We start from the raw sequence: 19,401 nt of genomic DNA, 5'->3' as shown, positions 1-19,401 counted from the left end.
TCATTAAAAAAAAAAACTTTGAAGTGAAAAATGGGTCCAGCTTCTCAGCACCACTTCTAACAGTTCCAAAGGAATATCTGTCTCTTCCTTTATCTGTTAGACAGAAGGCAAGAAGTGATGCTTTTAAATTTTATTTATTTATTTATTTATTTTTGGCTGTGTTGGGTCTTCGTTTCTGTGCAAGGGCTTTCTCTAGTTGTGGCAAGCGGGGGCCACTCACTATTGCGGCCTCTCTTGTTGTGGAGCACAGGCTCCAGACGCGCAGGCTCAGTAGTTGTGGCTCACGGGCCCAGTTGCTCCGCGGCATGTGGGATCTTCCCAGACCAGGGCTCGAACCCGTGTTCCCTGCATTAGCAGGCAGATTCTCAACCACTGCGCCACCAGGGAAGCCCAAGAAGTGATGCTTTTTGGTGAGATGAAGGCCATGTTGTAAAAAACTAATAAATCAATGAATTATATAATTCATTGTAGAGTTCAGTGGGGTGGGAGCCTGTCTCTGTATATGTAATAATTGGAATTTAATTTAATGTATGCTCTCTGGCCCAAACTTTCAGAGTCAGTATCTGTAGAGAAATACTTCTTTCAAAAATATGAAGGATATAAAAACAATTTTTTCATGAAGAAACAAAGATCATCAGAATTTAAGTTTTAAACTCTCATTTTGTTGCCTTTAGGAATAACAATCCTAAGGGCATTATGATAATACTTATCAGACAAATCAGAGTGGTGAGACCAGCACTGGACTAGGAACCAGTAACTACATTCTAGGTCCCAATCCACCATGAGCCCTGGGACCTTAAGCAGGTTATTTCAGACCTTTTTCATCTTAGTTTTCTCATTAGTTTTGGGGACACTAATACCTGTGTTCTTTGTCTCACAGGATAATTGTGAGGCCTAAATGAATAGATGTAAATTTACTTGTTAAACTAAAGGCTGTAAAAAGGGCTATATATCTATCAAGACTTAAAAAAAAAATCTTGTATTTATTATCTACCAAGCAATGTATATCACGTACTTCCACATAAATCATCCTGTTTAAACCTCACCACAGCCCTGGGAGGTAGATGGTCTTATTCTCATTTTACAGATGAGGAAACTGAAATTCTGCAGGATTGTAATATGCCCAAAGAGCAAGCAATTTCAGAGCTGGGACTCAAACCGAGGTCTCCTAATTCAAAGTCTACTCGTTCTTCCTTTAGTTCTGTGTTTCTTAAACTCTGAAATGTCAGGAAAGTGATTTCTTGGCGATGGGTAGCAGGAGGTGGGCAGAGGCCATCAGAAATGGCTGCCCGCTGACTGCTTCTGCCCTCGGCTGAGGACTGACTTCTCTGGGAAACCCAGGGGCTGACTAGGGTTAGCAAATGCGAGAGCCCTATGTCTAAAATACTCCCTTACATGGAAACATTAAGTGTGGAGCTATTTTGCTTAAATTTCTCCTGAAAAGTGATGTTCGCCCCTAAAACAGAATAACTGGGGTACAGCCAGGAATTCGCTTTTCAGGTCTCACAGGACCCAACTCTGAGTGGACGGCATCTTTGACAGCCGCCAATCCTACTTAGAGTGTCGTGGGTCGAGGGAAGCAGCGCTAAGAGGTGCTGCATCTGCTCCTGTCCTGTGTGGCCACTTTGCTCCTGCTAAGTTTCTGTCATTCCTGTTTTCTAGCTGAGGAAACTGAAGTAAGTAAATTCTTCAAGGTTCCCACTTCGATTAATACCTGCTCAAGCCATTCTTAACGCCCACTTCAGGCTGATTCCGGAGCCTGAGCCTTTTCTGCTGCTCTGTTGTTCACACTCCACCACGTGTGACACTGGGCTGGTTCCAAAGGGAAGCATCAGTAGAAACCAGAGGAGGGGAGTGTTGTTAAGGCCTTTCTCTAAAACCGTGCAGTTTCGTATATCTTCCAGTTGTGAGACCTGGTGAAAAACATTCTTGGTATTGTAAGGCTTTGGAAAGTAAAACACTGGACAGTACATTGTACAGTAAGAAACATTGTACAGTAAGAAATTCTGAAAATCTAAACTTCCTGTGATTTCAGATCAAATCTTATTATGTTGGAATGGGTTTCAAACCCAGACAATAGCTCAGTTTCAAATGATATTTAATAAAATAATAGTTTGATAAAGAGCTGAAGGAATTTACATAACAAGTTTTAACCTCAAAATCTGCCAGGAAGTCATGAAAACCAGTGATCTTGGGAGCACTCTTTTTATTTTTATTTATTTATTTATTTATTTTAACATCTTTATTGGAGTATAATTGCTTTACAATGGTGTGTTAGTTTCTGCTTTATAACAAAGTGAATCGGCTATACATACACATATATCCCCGTATCTCCTCCCTCTTATATCTCCCTCCCACCCTCCCTATCCCACCCCTGTAGGTAGTCACAAAGCACCAAGCTGATCTCCCTCGGGAGCACTCTTTTTATGTTTCTGTCTGGACATCTAAGGCCTTGCTATTTGCCTGAACTAGGATCTTGTAGCAGTCTTCTGTGCAGAGCTAAGAATCAGCCACGGGACCTTTGGGATCGCTGGGCCCATACTTAATCTCTGCCGTGACCCGGGTGTATGTTCTTCCATGGTCAGCGCCCTTGTTACTGCTCTCACCTTCATCCCCGTCCTATTAGAGGGTTGAAGCCTCTACAACAGCCAAATAGTGCTAGGAAGGGCATTTATTTGTTGATGCTTCTCCCTTGTTTCTTGTCTAAAAAAAAAGTTTGAGAATTGGAGGAGTTTTCGACGCTTGGGATATAGGGAAAAGTGAGCCTGTTTGTCTTGACGTCTCATTTCCGTCACGCTCAGGCACGTTTCCCCAAGTGCTGGCTCTGGAGAACGTGGGACACAGTATGTTGTGGGTGACTTCAGAGACCAGTTTTTAAAACTATCACCAAGTTGGCCTTGTTAGAAGTCAAGGCTAAATGCAGTTCAAAGGGAAATTAAGAATACACAAACTCCTGGTTGCCAGCATGCATTTATTTAAATTTATTGCTCGACCAGGTAATGCCTTCACATAGTTTGGAATTCAGAAGCATACACAATGAACAGTCTTCCTTCTGTCTTTGCGCAGCCCTTGGTTCTCCTCCCCAGTGACAGCGGTCTTGGCAGTTTCTTGTATGTTCTTCCAGAGAGATTTTATATAGAGAGAAGCAAACATGCATACGTGCATGCTCTCCTTCCCCCATGTTTTACCCAAATGGTGCTATGTACGCTTTGTATATACACTGTCTAGCACCTTGCTTTTTACAATTACCAGTAGGTCTTGGAGGTTTTTCCATACTCATTCATAAAGAGCTTTCTTTTGTTTTTTTTTTTTGTTTTTTTTTTTTTTTTTTTTTTTGCGGTACGCGGGCCTCTCACTGCTGTGGCCTCTCCCGTTGCGGAGCACAGGCTCCGGACACGCAGGCTCAGCGGCCATGGCTCACGGGCCCAGCCGCTCCGCGGCATGTGGGATCTTCCCGGACCGGGGCACGAACCCACATCCCCTGCATCGGCAGGTGGACTCTCAACCACTGCGCCACCAGGGAAGCCCATTGTTTTGTTTTTTGAAAACTGAATTTTCCATTATTTGTACTGTGGTATATTTGACCAGTCTCCTATTGATGGTCATTTAGGTTTTCCCGGTCTTTTACTGTTACCAACAGACAGCACATGTCATCATTAAGGGTTCTCAGCAGTGCTGCAGGCATGTCCTCGGCTAGGTGAGAAGGGCTGGGGTCTAGTGTCCAAGGAGGGGTTGTCTGTGCTGGGATCACAGGTGGTTCGTACACAGGACAGGAGAGAAAGCAGAGTGTACGGCCCAGGTGCTAGCGGGTGGAGAGAGGATAGATGTTGAAATGGTAGCTTGAAGACTTTCTTTTATGATTGTGTGTGTTTTCTCACTGATGTAGAAAATAAGGTCATCAGCTAAAATTAAGAGATAGAAAATCATATTAGATGGTTGAAGTGACCGAAGGAAAGTGTTGCCTACGAGAATGGGAAAAGGGAATGAACTTGAGAATTTAATTGATGGCTGAGCACTCAAGATCAGTGTGTAACGAAAAGGAGACCAGTCAGCAGGGTTGTGCGTTTCTCCAGCCATGTTCAGCTGTGTGCGGACCAGCATGAATCATCACAGAGCTGGGTTTTGTCAGCGCTGGGGATTACCCAGGTGACCTTTGTCCCTCTTTCCACCGAGAGTGGCTTATTTAAGCTTTAGTTGTCAGTGATCATGAACAGTGAGATGTCTTAGCAAGAGAGTAGAAATATTGCAGATTTAGACCTGAGGCGCTGGAGACCAGACAGAGTAAATTCTTGCCCCTGCTATGCTGAAAGGAACCCTCTTGTGGCTTTCAGATTTCCGACTACATGATGCTGCCCGACACGGCCACCCTGTCTGAGCGGCTGCGAGTGTGTCTCCAGGAGGGCGATGAGAACCCTCGGGACTTCACCACCCTCTTCGACCTGTCCATTTACCAGCTGGATACTACTTCCCTCCCCAAGGTCATCAAGTCAGTACCTCGGCTCTCTCAGCTGCTCTGCACTCCATTGGGTGTTCGGTTTGAAAACACTAGCCTGGGGGCGGGAGTTAGGGGCACGGGCGAGTGCGGTGTGCAAAACGTGTTCTCAGACCTGTGATGAGGTTGGCCGAGACAGCTGGGAGTTTGGGGCGGGGCTCGATACAGAGGAAACTGCCAGCAGTTGTCAGTTCCTGCTGTGTTCCAGGCTCTGTATTGGACATTTAGAGAAACCAACTTGTTCCGGTTTGCCCAGGACATTCCTGGTCTGAGCACAGAGAGTCCCACGTCCCAGAGACCCCCCTCAGTAAACCAAGGTGGGCAGTCACCCTGTAAGCACTCCACACTGTGCCTTCATTTAATACTTTCAGTGGTCCTCTGAGTTACCTGCCTCACTTCCAGCTGAGGAAACTGAGGTTTAGAGAGGGAAAGGATTCTCCCACGGTGGGAGCAGGGATCTCAAGCCAGGCCTGAGTGTCTTTCAGGCCAGTCCTTGACTCTGTTTCATGCCAGCTTTGTTGGTGTTGTTCTACATCCCTAACAACAGGGGCAGGGACTAACATTTTTGAGCATCTCTGGCCTGGCACAGGATCTACATCTGGATAAACCAAAGGCTGAAGGCACAGCTACAGATGATTGTCTAACGTCCTGGCCCTGTACTTATGTTCAAGATCATCAAGCACTCATAGAGCTCTGACTGTGCTGAGCACCGTACCTAAAGTGTATGGTTTTATGGAGGAGACAGACAAAAGCTGTGATGCAAGGTTAATCTAATGCTAAATGTGAAATGTAAAACTGGAGGCCATGGCATAATGAGGAAAGAGAATTCGATCCTGACTGGGGTGAGCAGGGAAGGCTTTAAGAAAGAGGGGCCGTTTTAGCCAGGCATTGAGGATTTCAAAAATCATTTCTGGGTGTCTTGTGTCTGCTTGGCCCTCTGATGGATGGCGCACTTTAAGGGGTGAGAGGATTTCAGGAGCTAGTTTGGGATGTTGGGAGAGAACATTGTGCAGGGAGTTTGCTTTCTGAGCAAAGGCAGGTATGTCCAGGCAAGGAAGTTCATTCCTAGTTGCCATTTGAACTGCATTTAGCCTTGACTCCTAACAAGTACCATGTTAATTTTTTTATGTACATTGCTTTATCATGTAATAATCATAATACAGTTATTACCCCTGTTTTACATATGAGGACACTGAGGCACAGAAAACATAAGTGAGTTGCTTAAGGTCACACGGCTAGTTTTTGGTGGCACCTGAATTTGAATCCAGCCAGTCTTAACCCTGAACCTGGGAAGAAATTATCTGGAGATTTATTACTGGAGGAAGTTAGAGAGTCTCTAAAAAAGAGAACAACACTGACACCCCCAGAGCTGCCAGGGCATCTCTGTCACCCCCTCACCACCTGCAGCCTGCAGGTAACAGCCAGGTTGTAAATCCTGGCTGCACATATGGCTCTTCATTTGCTTGGTTTTGAGCTCTGATGTTCTCCTTCTAACTCAGGGCTTTTCTTAGAATAACAAAAGTTCCATCAGGCTGCCCCGCTGGCTGCTTCCAGTCCAACCGGCTTCTGCCGTTTTGACTTGCTTCTCTCCTGATGCAGGTGGACCAGGCCATCATGACCATTCTTCAGTGTTGAATGAGAGATTGATTGGAACTGTCTGCTATTTTAGTGTCGGCAGAGTCAGGTCGTGGATGTTTCAGAGGCTTGGACGGCTCCTTTAATTGTGTTTGCCTTCCTACCACAGCAAAGAGCAGGAGTTACTGGTTTACAGTTTCTGTATGGAGCTCTTAGGTATTTTTATTCGCATGTAACAACTTTTGAATGCAGTTTCTCTTTTTGAGTAAAAATTGCATTCGTCATTAAATATTTATGTCAACTGTAGGGTATTGCTCTGAAGTGACTTCATTTGTCCAGCCGGTCTTTATTGATGCCTGTGGGGTGTGAGGTAGAGACAAACAGTGTGGCGTCCCTGCCCTCAGGGTTCATGGTGGGATGGAGAGTGAGACATGGGCAGTGAAAATGCACCACCAAAGGTCAGGCCAGAGTATTCTGGAATATAGAGCAGCCCCATTTCACAGATTTGTGTATAGCAATGGCATTTATCCTTCCCCTTTTCCCATAATGATCATCTTTCTGAATTAGGTTTTGCTTGCTTTTAAGATGAGCTTCTTCACCCATTCCCCACCCCCATCAAGTACATGTTGGCTACTAGTAGGAGGAAGATTTGGGCAGGTGGTGAGCCGAGTGGAGAAAGGGAAGACTTAATGGAATTTATTTTATTACTTACACAGGGCTTCAGCACAGTCAGCTCTACCTAGGGACAGAAAACAGAATGTCATGGCTAGAATGACCAAGGCCAGGACTTGGCATCAGGGCTCTTTGTCTGTGGGTACTAGGACCTTTAGCTGATTACTGCCTCTAATTCTGCCATCTGGGTAGACTGAGTCGCGGGGCTTCTGGTTGGCAGGGATTAGCCAGGTCTGAGTTCTGACCTTGCCTTTGTTGCTTCCTAAGCACATGACCTTGGGGAGCTACTTCAACTCTATACCTCAGTTTCCTCTTCTGTAAGAGATTACACCCACTGTCCAGGGCTGTTTTGAGGATTACATTAAATAAGTGCCTCGCACAGGGTCAGGCACAGCTCGTGGCATGTGGTAGATGCTCAAGAAAAGTTATTTCTCTTCTCTCCGTGGGGATCATCTGCTCATTGCTAGGAAAGACGCTCCCCAAGCATCTGGGACTAGTGGAGGTGGCGACGGCATAAGCTCAGCTAGCCGTCTTCTTTCTGCGGTCATAGACCTGTCTCCTTTCTGAAAGCACCCCTACAGAGAAACGGTCATGAACTTTGTCCACACCCCTTGGCATTTGCTTGCTTAGATGAATTTTGAAAGGCCACAGATAAGCACACAATTTAAGTTGGGTGAGTGAGTATATTTTAATTTGCCTCATTCCCAGAGGAGGTCACAGAGCTTGTACAATCTATACCCTAATGCAAAAGGTCAAATTAAGGTTTGGGAGAACGGAGGCAAAGGGGAAGAGGCAATAAAAAAACTACCGTGGGGGAAGGTCAGCCCTTGACTCCATTAACTCCTTCGTGCCGTTCTCACTCCGCCACAGCTGCTCTGGCTGCCCTGCTGTTCTGTGAAAATGTCTCGCTCCCCTTTCCCTCTTCTCCTTGCTCTGGCCTCTGCCTGGGACGCCTCTGAGGGAGACTGCCTGACCTGCCCCTCCCCTCACTCAGGGCTGCTCTGGCAAAGCCCCACTCCCTGCCCCTTCCCTGTCTCTGTCCCTCTCTCCTGATTTGCTTTTCTTCCTAATGCTTATTAATCCCTGGCATCCTGGCTTTTGTTTATTGTGTGTCTCTCTTCCGCTAGAATGTCAGTCCCACGAGGCCCTGCCTTGGTCTCTTTTTTCCCCTGCTGCTGTACTCCTGGCAGATAAAACTGCCTGGTACACAGTAGGTGTTCAGTAGATGTTTGTGGAGTGAGTGAGCACATAGAAGTGCATATCCTGTGGATCTGTTCAGTCGCCAGAAGCAGACTTCAGATTTGACTCCTGTCTCTTGATGGTGAAAACAAGTAAGGAAACACAGTGAGTTACAAGATTCACGGTGTCCAGTGGGTAAAAATGAAAAGCCTGTTTAGGAGAAGCCCGATAGGAAACTTGAATGAACTTTCCCTTTCAGTTCTCACTAAAGTCATGCCCTCTGTTGCAGTAGAGAAGATTCCTGAAAGGATCATTACATTACATGTAACAATACATTTTGTGTGATTTTTATTTTTTTTGCCAAAGTGCTGAGCCTCCTGATCGTTGGAGACTAGCACCGTGAGATCAGTTAGACGTGCTCTGCATCAGTGTCTCATCTTGATTCCTGCTTCTTTATCTTCTTCTTAACTCAGGGCTCACGAACAGCTAAACGTGAAACATGAACCTCTCCAGCTCATCCAACCTCAGTTTGAGACGCCACTGCCAGCCCTTCAGCCAGCGGTGAGTGGGTGGGGGGGGGGCATCCTGCCGCAGAGCCCCGCTGTTTGCCTCTCCCTCACCAGCTGTCCTCGTGTGGGGCTGGCCTCCTCATGGGGTCATGTTTCTCTGGCTCGAAACATGCATAGAGACCAAACCTGTTAGTATTCATCTGGTGTCGTTCCCAACTGAGGAATCATGGGTGTGGACCTGTCTGGCTGTTAAACGTTTCCTATCTTGTGAGGTTGAAGGGCACATATGAGAATACCTGGCTGAAAAGGAGGAAGAGCTTTGTGCTAGAAAGCTTTGAGCTCTCCAGGCAACAGGCACTCAGATTCACAGCACAGTTCTAAGAGCCCAGGGGACAGTCATGTGTCTCTAGGTTATTTTTCAACATTCCAGTCCAGCGTGAGCTCCCCTTGCCTTCAGAATTGGCTTATCCCACCACATTCTGGAATGTTATGAGCCAGTTGGCTTCACCTTGGTAACCTGAAAAGCGGCCACAGTGGAAGTGTTTACAAAATAGGAAATGACAAATGCTACAGATCAGGCCTCTTGTTTTGAGTCATAGCTCAACATTTATCAGCACACCACTGCTTCATACCTGCGAATTCTGGCTATAAGTTCAGCACTTTCTACATTAATCTACATCTGTTTCCCCAATTTCTGTCCCTGAAGAACTCATCATCAGATGAGAAACGACTCGTGCAATCAAATGTTCAACACAAATTTGCACAAAATGCAAATAAGCCGGATAAGCCCCAAGCTGTGTGTCCTTGCATGAGTTAACGGGCGCTGGTACATCAGCTTGGCAAGTTTGGCGGCGTGCTTGGAGCTGGTTCTGCTGGGTTGCTTGCACTGGGCCGCCGTCTTGCTTGATGTGGTCTCATGGGTTAGGGTGGAAGGAGGTGATGAGCGCTGGGCGGTTCGTCGCCTCATATTCCTTACGTCTCATCACCGTCAGTTATGGCTTTGGATGCGCTCTCTCATGAAAGACCTTATTGCCTTTTAGGTTTTCCCTCCTAGTTTCAGGGAATTATCACCCCCTCCGCTGGAGCTGTTTGACTTAGATGAGACGTTCTCCTCTGAGAAGGCCCGGCTTGCTCAGATCACCAATAAGTGTGAGTGTGGTCAAATTCTTGCTTGTTTTCTTTTGTGAGTTTTATTAAATTGTGAATTTCTGAGATTTGCTGTGAAAGAAAGCTTAAGAGTTTGTTTAGGGAGAACAGAATATGAATGGAAGTATAAAAGCACAGTTTTTGTTTACTTCATGTGAATGATGTGGCTTGTTTCCCTAGGGGTCAGTTAGCTCAGTGAGCTAGAGCATGGTGCCAGGCAGAGGCCAGGGTCTCAGCTTTAATTCCTGTGTGTCTTTAGTTCTGACCTGTTGGGTGACCCCAGGATGAATTCTGACTCCGGCTGCCTCTTAGCAAATCTAGGCCATTGGTCACAGGAGCCGTTGAATAAAAAAATTCAGTCAGGGCTAAGAGAATTACAGAGACTTCAAATTGGAAAGGATTCTAGAGAGAGTCAAATGTGCCCACCCTGACCCGTGGGTGAGGAAATAAGGCTCCGGGCCGCACAGCTGCAGGGTGAGTGGTGCTCCCGACTCTCGGCCCCGTGCTCCTCCTGACATGCCCTTCCTCCAGCACAGCAGGTGGGCCTGCACATATGGACTCAGAGACAGAAAATTGAGGCAGTGACCCCACTCCTGGGAATCTAACCTAGGGAGATAAATGAAGGTACACAGATGACTACGACATTACTTATTAAAAAATAAAATACAATTGGGAATAGCCTTAGTGTTCACTCACAGGGAAACGGTAGTAAATTGCACCACATTCAATCAGTGGGACAATATGCAGTCATTATAAAAGAGGTTTACAAAGGCCAGGGGGTGACACTGAGATTCCTAAATGAAGAAAACAAGATATAAAACTGTACTTAGAGTAGGATCCCAACTATGTGAACAACTATATGTGCTCGAAGACCAGAAAGGAATGTGCAAAAATGAAAATAGTTCAATGTCAGACACCTTTACTGCATCTCTGTTCCATGCCAGGCATTCTGGTAGGTGCTAGGCAATCAGAAATTAGCAAGACCTAGTAATTAGTCCAGTGGGAATAATAGGCCTGTGAAGGATCAGACACTTTGACCCTGCGTTTCTGTTTCTAGCGGTTTATCCTGCAGAAATCGTAGTAGAAATGCATAACAGAAAAGATACAGAGATATTAATTGTAGCATTCAAAAAATAGACAACAGTCTATAACAGTCCATCAGTAGGAGAATTGGTTAAAAAAATATGAGACAAAGTGGAATATTATACATCTGTTAAAAGAAGGATGTGGAGCATAAGCTTTGACATGGAATGTCCATGTTACATGGTTAAATGATGACGTCAACTTACAGAACTATTATAGTTTGATCCCATTTTTTTACACATATGTAGACATGTAGGCATACATGGCAGTAATTACCCTAGGAAGTACTGGTGGGGGTAGAGCTAGAGTGAGAGATCATTTCTACCATAACTTTAAAAATGCAAATCAGAGGGGAAGAAAAGAAATTACAGTATAGTGTAAGTAGGGCAGTAATGGCTGTCCATCCTTGATACAGGGCTGGGGATGGTTACACAGAGAATTATGGATAATTTTTTGTTTCTTTTATTTCCTTTCCTATAATATTGCTATAGTAAATGCTATTTAAAATACCCCTGGGACTTCCCTGGCAATACAGTGGTTGAGACTCCACGCTTCCACTGCTGGGGGCACGGGTTCGATCCCTGGTCAGGGAACTGAGATCCTGCAAGCTGCATGGTGCGGCCCCCAATTTTTTTTTTAATAAATAATATAAATAAAGTAAAATACCCATATGTCCTTCACACAGTGATCCTTGCGGCAGTCAGAGAAAGGTAATTGGATTCCCCGCTGGCTGCTCCTGTTCTTTGTCATGTAGGAATGCCAGATCTGGCAGTAGTGAGCCAGAACCTGGCTAGCTTTATTCTAATTAGGAGCGGCACACTTTTGTCCTAATTTACAAAAACAGCACATCAGAGATCTCTACAGTTTGTCACTGTTTAAGTCCTTTGGTCACATTACCCAAGGGAGAGGTGAGTGACCTTGAGAGATGTAGGAACCTGACAGGGATACCCAAACCACAGTTAGTCTGTACTTGGGGAAGGGCAGAGTCAAGGGTGAATCTGACTGCCCCAACTGTGCTTAGGTACTGAAGAAGACCTGGAATTCTACATCAGGAAGTGTGGCGACATCCTCGGAGTCACCAATAAACTAACAAAGGACCAGCAAGATGCCAAACATATCCTCGAGCACATCTTTTTCCAAGTGGTGGAATTCAAGAAATTGAACCAGGTACAGAACCCAGAAGGCCCACTCAAGTGGGAGCCCTTCCAGTGGTGATATCATCCATAAACTGGACTTCTCATGTTTCAGGCCATTCATTCATTCATTCTGCAGGCATTTCACTATCTACTAGGTGAACAAAACAGACGATGTTCCCTGCACTTACGGGATGTATATCTAGCTGGAGGAGACAGTAAACAATAAACATATAAGTGAGTCACATAGGATGCTAGGAGATGATAAGCGCTATTAAAAAGTAGAGCAGGGTCAGAGGGATCAGTGTACTGAATGTGGTGATATTAAATAGGGTGGTCAGGAGAGGCCACACTACAAAGCTGACACGGGAGCAGAGACTTGAAGGTGTCGAGGGAGTTGGCCATGGAGATAGCTGGGGGACAAGTGTCCCAGGCAGAGAGAAGACCTGTGCAGAGTCCCTAAGGCTGGGCTCTTCCTGGCTTGTTTGAGGGACAGCAGTAATGCCTATGTGGCTGGAGGTAACTGAACCAAGGATGGAGCAGCAGGACGTGAGGTCAGCACCTTATGTTAGAAATCATCATGCCCAGGGCTGAGGACCAAGAACTTAAAAATTATGCCTGGCCTTCATCTTGCGTATCCCTGGACAGGATTTCTAAAGTTAAATGTCCAACCAAGGTTGGTAAATGGGCATTCATTTATATACTACTGATGAGAGAATAAGCTGGTTCCACTTTTACGGAGATAGTTTTTATAATATCGTTCAGAAGCCCTAAATATATATATATGTACCTTTGACCCAGCAATTCTAATGCTTAGAATTTGTCTTAATAATATAATCCTGGGATTTCCCTGGTGGTCCAGTGGTTAAGACTCCACACTTCCACTGCAGGGGGCACAGATTCAATCCCTGGGCAGGGAACTAAGATCCTGCATGCCATGTGGCATGGCCAAAATATATATATATATATATATTCCTGAATGTGTGTAGATTTACCAGTCAGGATGCTCAGTGAAGCATTGTTTTAATTGAAGAAAAACTTTCATCAGTAGGGAACAAGTACCTAGGGTGCATCCATAAGATTAAGAATGTTTAGAAGGATGTTTAAGGACTTAGGAAGACATTCATGATACGGGGAAAGGACTATAAAACAGTATAAAGAGAAAGTCCATTTTTCACTCTCTCTCTCTCTCTCTCTCTCTCTCTCTCTCTCACACACACACACACACACACACACACACACACACACAATTTTAGATGCTGAACAGAAAGACTGATCAGGATCTGAGCCACCACTGGCGGGGGCTGGCTCTGCTGTGTACTCATACTATAATATACACCTCGTATGTGCCGGCCTGGCGCTAGATGTCAGGGCTGTGGCGGTGAATGCAGTCGTTGCTGTCTGCCTGAGCTACGAGCAGTGAGCGAGACAGGAACATCTGGGCAATTAGAGTGCTCTGAGATCAGTACCAGGAAAGCAACTCAGAGGCAAGGTATTGGTATACTTGCTCAGCACTGAAATGTGGGATGGGGGCCAGGTAGATTCCCAACAGTACTTACCTTGGTGGCAAGGCAGGGTCAGGCCCCTAAGGCCAAGGTAAGAAGTCTGGTGTGGTGTCTGCATCAGTACCTTCAAATGTATCTGCTTCCCATTCATCATGGTGGGTGGTGGGCTGTGGTCAAAGCCCTGTCCTGGTCATGAAAACTTAATCCTCGGGCTGGATTTAGCCTTAAAGCCCAGAGATTAGCTATGTGTCCCAATTAATGATGATTTAGAATCCCTAATCAAAGTCCAAAACAACAAAGAGTTCACATTTCAGGTTTTGAACTGAAATTCTAAAATTCTATGTCTTATTCCCTCATCCAGGAACATGATATTGATACAAGTGAAACGGCATTCCAGAATAATTTCTGAGGACCAAGCCTCTTCAAGCATTTTCTGCCTCCTGATTCTCTTTATAAACTCTTTTTGAATTGTCCCTCAATTCTTTATCAAAATTGTCTATACAGTCTTTCTTCTAATAGCTGTGGAAGGTCTGTGCATCTTCTATAGTGCCCAGAGAGGGATAACATTTCTAACTTCTGTAAGGTATGTTCCATTTTTAAAATTAAATCTGTTTGAATCTGTACTTTTATAATTTATGCATCAGTCTTTCATTGAAGTCTTTTCTTTTGACTCCAGTTCTAGATTTGAGTCTCTTTTATCAGAAGCATAAATAACTCTCAAGCTTATGAATGCTGTACAGCTTTTGGACTAGCTCAAAAGGATAGAAAACAAACTTAACCCACAGTCTGTTTGCCCCACTGTACCTAATGAAAAAGGTAAAATAGTTGATAGGTATCTTCTTTACATAGCTCACTCACTCCATCTCCCAGCTGCACACAGGCACAACCATTTGGAGGCTGTTGCCTTCACCCACACTTTGTCCCTCTCCTCTGAGCTCCTGAACCACTCAGTTTTGTCATCGTTTTAGGTTATAATGCAGGGCAAAATGTGATCATCAGTCCCAAGGACAATGGGAGAGACTGTACCTGCTTGAATGGAGCAGTTGATGTGGAAATGCACAGCATTTGTGCATTGTGCAAATGTACTGGATACACTGGGAACCAGCTTTGGGGAAAGCCTGAAAGCCAGATAGAAGATTGCAGAACCACTGCCAGTGTGTAAGGGATATGGTGCAATGGGAATAGCTTAGCTGGTGGGTTCTGTAAAGATAGAACTTTGGAAGGAAGGCCCTTAGGGGGAGTGTCGTATAACTCCAAGAGGAAGTAATGAGAGCACGGATTTAAGATGCTGTTGTAGGAAAGGTGGCATTCTGAAATAGATTTGGTCCGGGCGTTAGAGGTCAGGTTGGCAAGATTTTGAGCCTGATTGCCTGGGACTGTGGTGGAGTTTTTGGAAGACGGGGATTCTGAAGGGTGAGCTGTTTCAGAGCATAAGAACCAGTTGAGACAATGGCAATTCGTGCAAGTGGTAATAACCAGTAAATAGTTAGAAATACCTAACTAAGGCTTAGGAAAGGTGTCCAGTCTCAAGATCTGAGTTGTTCACATGGAGTTGATAATTGAAGCCAGGAAAATAGTCTGTCGAGGAATTAACATTTTTGGAAGTTCATTTTAAAAAAATTTTTTTTTTTTTTTTTGCGGTACGCGGGCCTCTCACTGCTGTGGCCTCTCCCGTTGCAGAGCACAGGCTCCGGACGCGCAGGCCCAGCGGCCATGGCTCACGGGCCCAGCCGCTCCGCGGCATATGGGATCCTCCTGGACCGGGGCACGAACCCGTATTCCCTGCATCGGCAGGCGGACTCTCAACCACTGCGCCACCAGGGAGGCCCCATTTTTAAAAATTTTTATTGGAGTATAGTTGCTTTACAGTGTTGTGTTAGTTTCTGCTGTACAGCCAAGTGAATAGTTATATGTATACATATAGCTCCTCTTTTTTAGATTTCCTTCCCATTTAGGTCACCACAGAGCATTCAGTAGAGTTCCCTGTGCTACGTAGTAGGTTCTCATTAGTTATCTATTTTATACATTTTTGGAAATTTAAAACCTTGGGGAGAAAGGCTCAAGTCACATCCTGAATTTCAAATGATTTATTCATGTTAAGGCTCTGTAGGCTTCCATTCTCTCTCACTGAAGCCCTAGTGCAGGGCTTATTCAGAGTAGCCAAGCCAGAACACAGTGTTAGGGATGGGGGAGCCCACTTTGCTCAAAGGGCAGAACCTAGGGGCCAGCTGAGAACAAGCAGCTGTGGAACAGCAGGGAGTGTCATGGAAATGTATTTGGAATACATTCCAAAAATGTGCTCAACAATTACCTCCCATCCCATGTGCTCTTTTTTTTTTTTTGCGGTACGCGGGCCTCTCACCGTTGTGGCCTCTCCCGTTGCGGAGCGCAGGCTCAGTGGCCATGGCTCATGGGCCCAGCCGCTCCGCGGCATGTGGGATCTTCCCGGACCGGGGCACGAACCCGTGTCCTCTGCATCGGCAGGCGGACTGTCAACCACTGCGCCATCAGGGAAGCCCCCATGTGCTCTTCTCTTACACTGTGGTTTTGGTTCTCCTGCCATTGAGGTGAGATCTCTGTTCCCTCCCTCTCAATCTGGCACTATGTTACTGACACTGTGACTTCTGAGGCTAGGTCATAAAAGGCTATACAGCTTCTGCCTGGTTCACTTGGGGCACTTGGAGCCTCCATACAAGTCTGTGGCCACCTGGATAGGCTACGTGGATATGCCATGTATAGATGGTCTGGCCAACAGCCAGAGGTCCCAACCTGTACGAGCATCACCTGCTAAACACATGAATGAAGAGGACTCCAAACAGGAAGTCACCCCTAGTCTTCTGAGTTGTCCTAGTTGAGTTCCCAGACATCATGGAGCAGAGACAAGCTGTCCCTGCTCTGACCTTCCTGAATTCCTGACCCACAGAATCTATGAACATAATAAAATGGCAGTTTTAAGCCATTAATTTGGAGTAAACTGTTATGCAGCAATAGATAACTACAATTTTATTTTTTATTGAGGTAACATTGGTGTATAACATTCTGTGTTTCATGTGTACATTACATTTCTACTCCTCTATTTCCTACAGTGTGCTCACCACCATAAATTTAGTTTCCATCTGTCACCACACAGTTGATCCCTTTTATCCATTTTGCCCTCCCCCCTGCCTCTTCCCCTCTGGTAACCACTACTCTGTTCTTTGTATCTACGTGTTCATACCTACAATTTTATTTTTTATCTTTTTATAAATTTACTTATTTATTTTTGGCTGCGTTGGGTCTTCATTGCTGTGCGTGGGCTTTTAGTTGCGGTGAGCGGGGTCTGCTCTTTGTTGTGGTGCGAGGGCTTCTCATTGCAGTGGTTTCTCTTGTTGCAAAGCACGGGCTCCAGGTGCGTGGGCTTCAGTAGTTGTGGTGTGCAGGCTCAGTAGTTGTGGCTCGCAGGCTCAGTTGCTCTGCAGCATGTAGCATCTTCCTGGACCAGGGCTAAAATCCGTGTCCGCTTCATTGGCAGGCGGATTCTTAACCACTGCGCCACCAGAGAAGCCCCATACCTACAATTTTAGAGCAACTTTTTGGATCTGAATCTAATCCAACTTCACTTTCCAACTGGGACACAGAGGACTAGGGAAACCTAGGTCCAGAGGAGCACTGCCTGCTGCTAACCTGGAGCTTCTCCCCCCACACTCCTGACTCGAGAAGGTTCCTCGGAGGAAGCAAGGCCTGTCCTGCCATGCGTCAGCTGCCTTTTCCCCTTCGTCTGTGGGTGACCTGTGGCAAGGATGTATGTTTTTCCCCAACTTCTTACGAAAAACTTGAAACATACAGAAAAGTGGTAAGAATAGTACAGTAAACACCAGTACCCACCACCTACTTTCAGAAGTTAACATATTGCCATATATACTTGTTGTGTATGTAATTTTTCTTACTGAACATCTGAAATTAAATTTCAGACATTATAATACTTTACCCCTTAATATACATCATTGTATAACTACAATACACCACTATCATATCTAATATTTAATATTTATTCAGATGTCTCCCAACTGTCCCCAAAATGTTTTATAGATGTTTTTTCAAGCCAGGAGCCAGTCAAGTTTCACATATTGGATTTGTCTCTTTAGTTTCTTTAAATCCAATACAGTCTCCCTACCTCTTTCTTTTGTTCCTTTTTCTTTCCTTTTTTTTTAAATGACATTGACTTTTTGAAGAGACTAAATTAGGTGTCCCACATTCTAGATTTATCTGATGTCTATTAACTTGTCCCTTTATTTCCTTTATTTCCTGCATACTGGAAGTTAGACATAAAAGGCTAGCTTTGAATTAAACATTTTTGGCAAGAATATTTCATAGGTGATGCTATGTATGTCAGATTGGTCCACTATTAGTGAAGTTAAGTCTAAACAATTGGTTAAGATAACGAGCAGGGCTGTTTTTAAATTCAAACATGAGCCCTTTATCCCAGATGCTGTCCACCTATGTGCACATACTTTTTCTGGCACATAAGCCACTTGAGATGAAAAAGTTAACTGACTCGAACAGGTGTTTCAACTTTACTCTTTAAAAAAAAAACACACACATACACACAAAACAATAAAGTGGTAGTACCAGTCCTAGCAGGTAGCAGCGGAAAAAAAAATTGTTGGAGACTTTGTTGAACTCAAAAAATCTCTCATCAGAGAAATGTTGTTATCAAAACGAAGAGGAGGGGGCTTCCCTGGTGGCACAGTGGTTAAGAATCCTCCTGCCAATGCAAGGGACACGGGTTCAATCCCTGGCCCGGGAAGATCCCACATGTCGCGAAGCAACTAAACCCGTGCACCACAACTACTGAGCCCACGTGCCACAACTACTGAAGCCTGCGCGCCTAGAGCCCGTGCTCTGCAACAAGAGAAGCCACGACAATGAGAAGCCTCCACTCGCCACAACTAGAGAAAGCCCGCGCTCAGCAATGAAGACCCAACACAGCCATAAATAAATAAATATTTATTTATTAAAAAAAAAAAAAACCGAAGAGGAGGGACTTCCCTGGTGGCCCAGTGGTAGAGAATCCACCTTGCAATGCAGGGGACGCCAGTTCGAGCCCTGTCCTGGGGAACTAAGATCCCACATGCCGCAGGGCAACTAAGCCCACGGGCCACAACTACTGAGCTCTCACACCTCAACTAGAGAGCCCGCATGCCACAAACTACAGAGCCCATGCTCTCTGGAGCCTGCATGCCACAACTAGAGAGAGAAAACCCGCACTTCCCAACTAGAGAGAAGCCTGCGGGCCGCCACGAAGAGCCGGTGTGCCACAACTAAGACCCTATGCAGCCAAAAATAAATAATAAGTAAATAAATCTTAAAAAAAAAAAACAACGAAGAGGTGATAACATAATGAGAGAGATGTATGGGTGACAAAAGGTCTCTCTACTCCCCCAAGAGCACGGAGGAAAACTTGATCTTATGATAGATCATAGATCCATTGTGTGGCTTTTGCTAAGTTACTTCTTATTCATAAAATCATATATGAGAGGTTTTCAAACTCTCCTGTAAAAGGTCCTAGAGCGCTACGTATGCCTTAAGGAAATTTAAATTTTTTTAATTTAAAAAATGTTAGGTAATACGTAAGCACGGCGCTGAAGGATGTTGAAAGAGAATTTCACCCTCTTTAGCCATTTAGTTCCTCTTTCTGCAACCAATGTTATTAATTTCTTCCGCTGCCTTGAAGAGACAGGAAGAAATATGTACTTTAAAAAGAGTAATAAATCTTGCTTATACCAAATTTTAACACGAAGCCCACTATTGTTTCATTCTAGGGTTGCGCTCCTGCAGCTCACAATGCGAGAGAGAAATTAACCTCGTAAGAGTTGCTGACGGTGACAAATAGCGTGAAGGAAACTTGCAGTGTCGGGGGCTTGTGCAGGGCTTGCTGAGCCACACGGCGAGTCAGGGACGGCTCGAGGTAGAAGGGGGTCAACCGGGCTCCGGGCCGTGACCGCCATAGTGTCAGAGGCCGGCGACGTACCTGCCCTGCTCCCTCTCCTCCCCTGGGCCTTTCACCCATCCTCTCACGATCAGGCTCCCAGGGAGTATGGCTCAGAGGGCGCGGGGCCGGCGGGGTC

At 45.2% G+C, this 19,401-nt stretch overlaps 1 protein-coding gene across 1 annotated transcript in view; it reads left to right on the top strand.

Annotated features, from left to right (window-relative positions):
• The window catches only part of IFT52 (intraflagellar transport 52), a 34,649-nt gene extending 20,723 nt beyond the window's left edge, over positions 1–13,926 (top strand). The window contains exons 10-14 of the mRNA XM_081256771.1: positions 4,332–4,486; positions 8,392–8,479; positions 9,468–9,576; positions 11,678–11,823; positions 13,656–13,926. Coding sequence (XP_081112897.1) covers positions 4,332–4,486; positions 8,392–8,479; positions 9,468–9,576; positions 11,678–11,823; positions 13,656–13,703 — 546 coding nt within the window. The 3' untranslated portion in view covers positions 13,704–13,926. The remainder of the gene's footprint in view (positions 1–4,331; positions 4,487–8,391; positions 8,480–9,467; positions 9,577–11,677; positions 11,824–13,655) is intronic.
• The last annotated feature ends 5,475 nt before the right edge of the window (positions 13,927–19,401 follow it).

The sequence above is a fragment of the Mesoplodon bidens genome, assembly GCF_964165515.1.
Source record: "Mesoplodon bidens genome assembly, chromosome: 15".
NCBI lineage: Eukaryota > Metazoa > Chordata > Mammalia > Artiodactyla > Ziphiidae > Mesoplodon > Mesoplodon bidens.
This window is presented reverse-complemented; position numbering and strand designations above follow the sequence as displayed.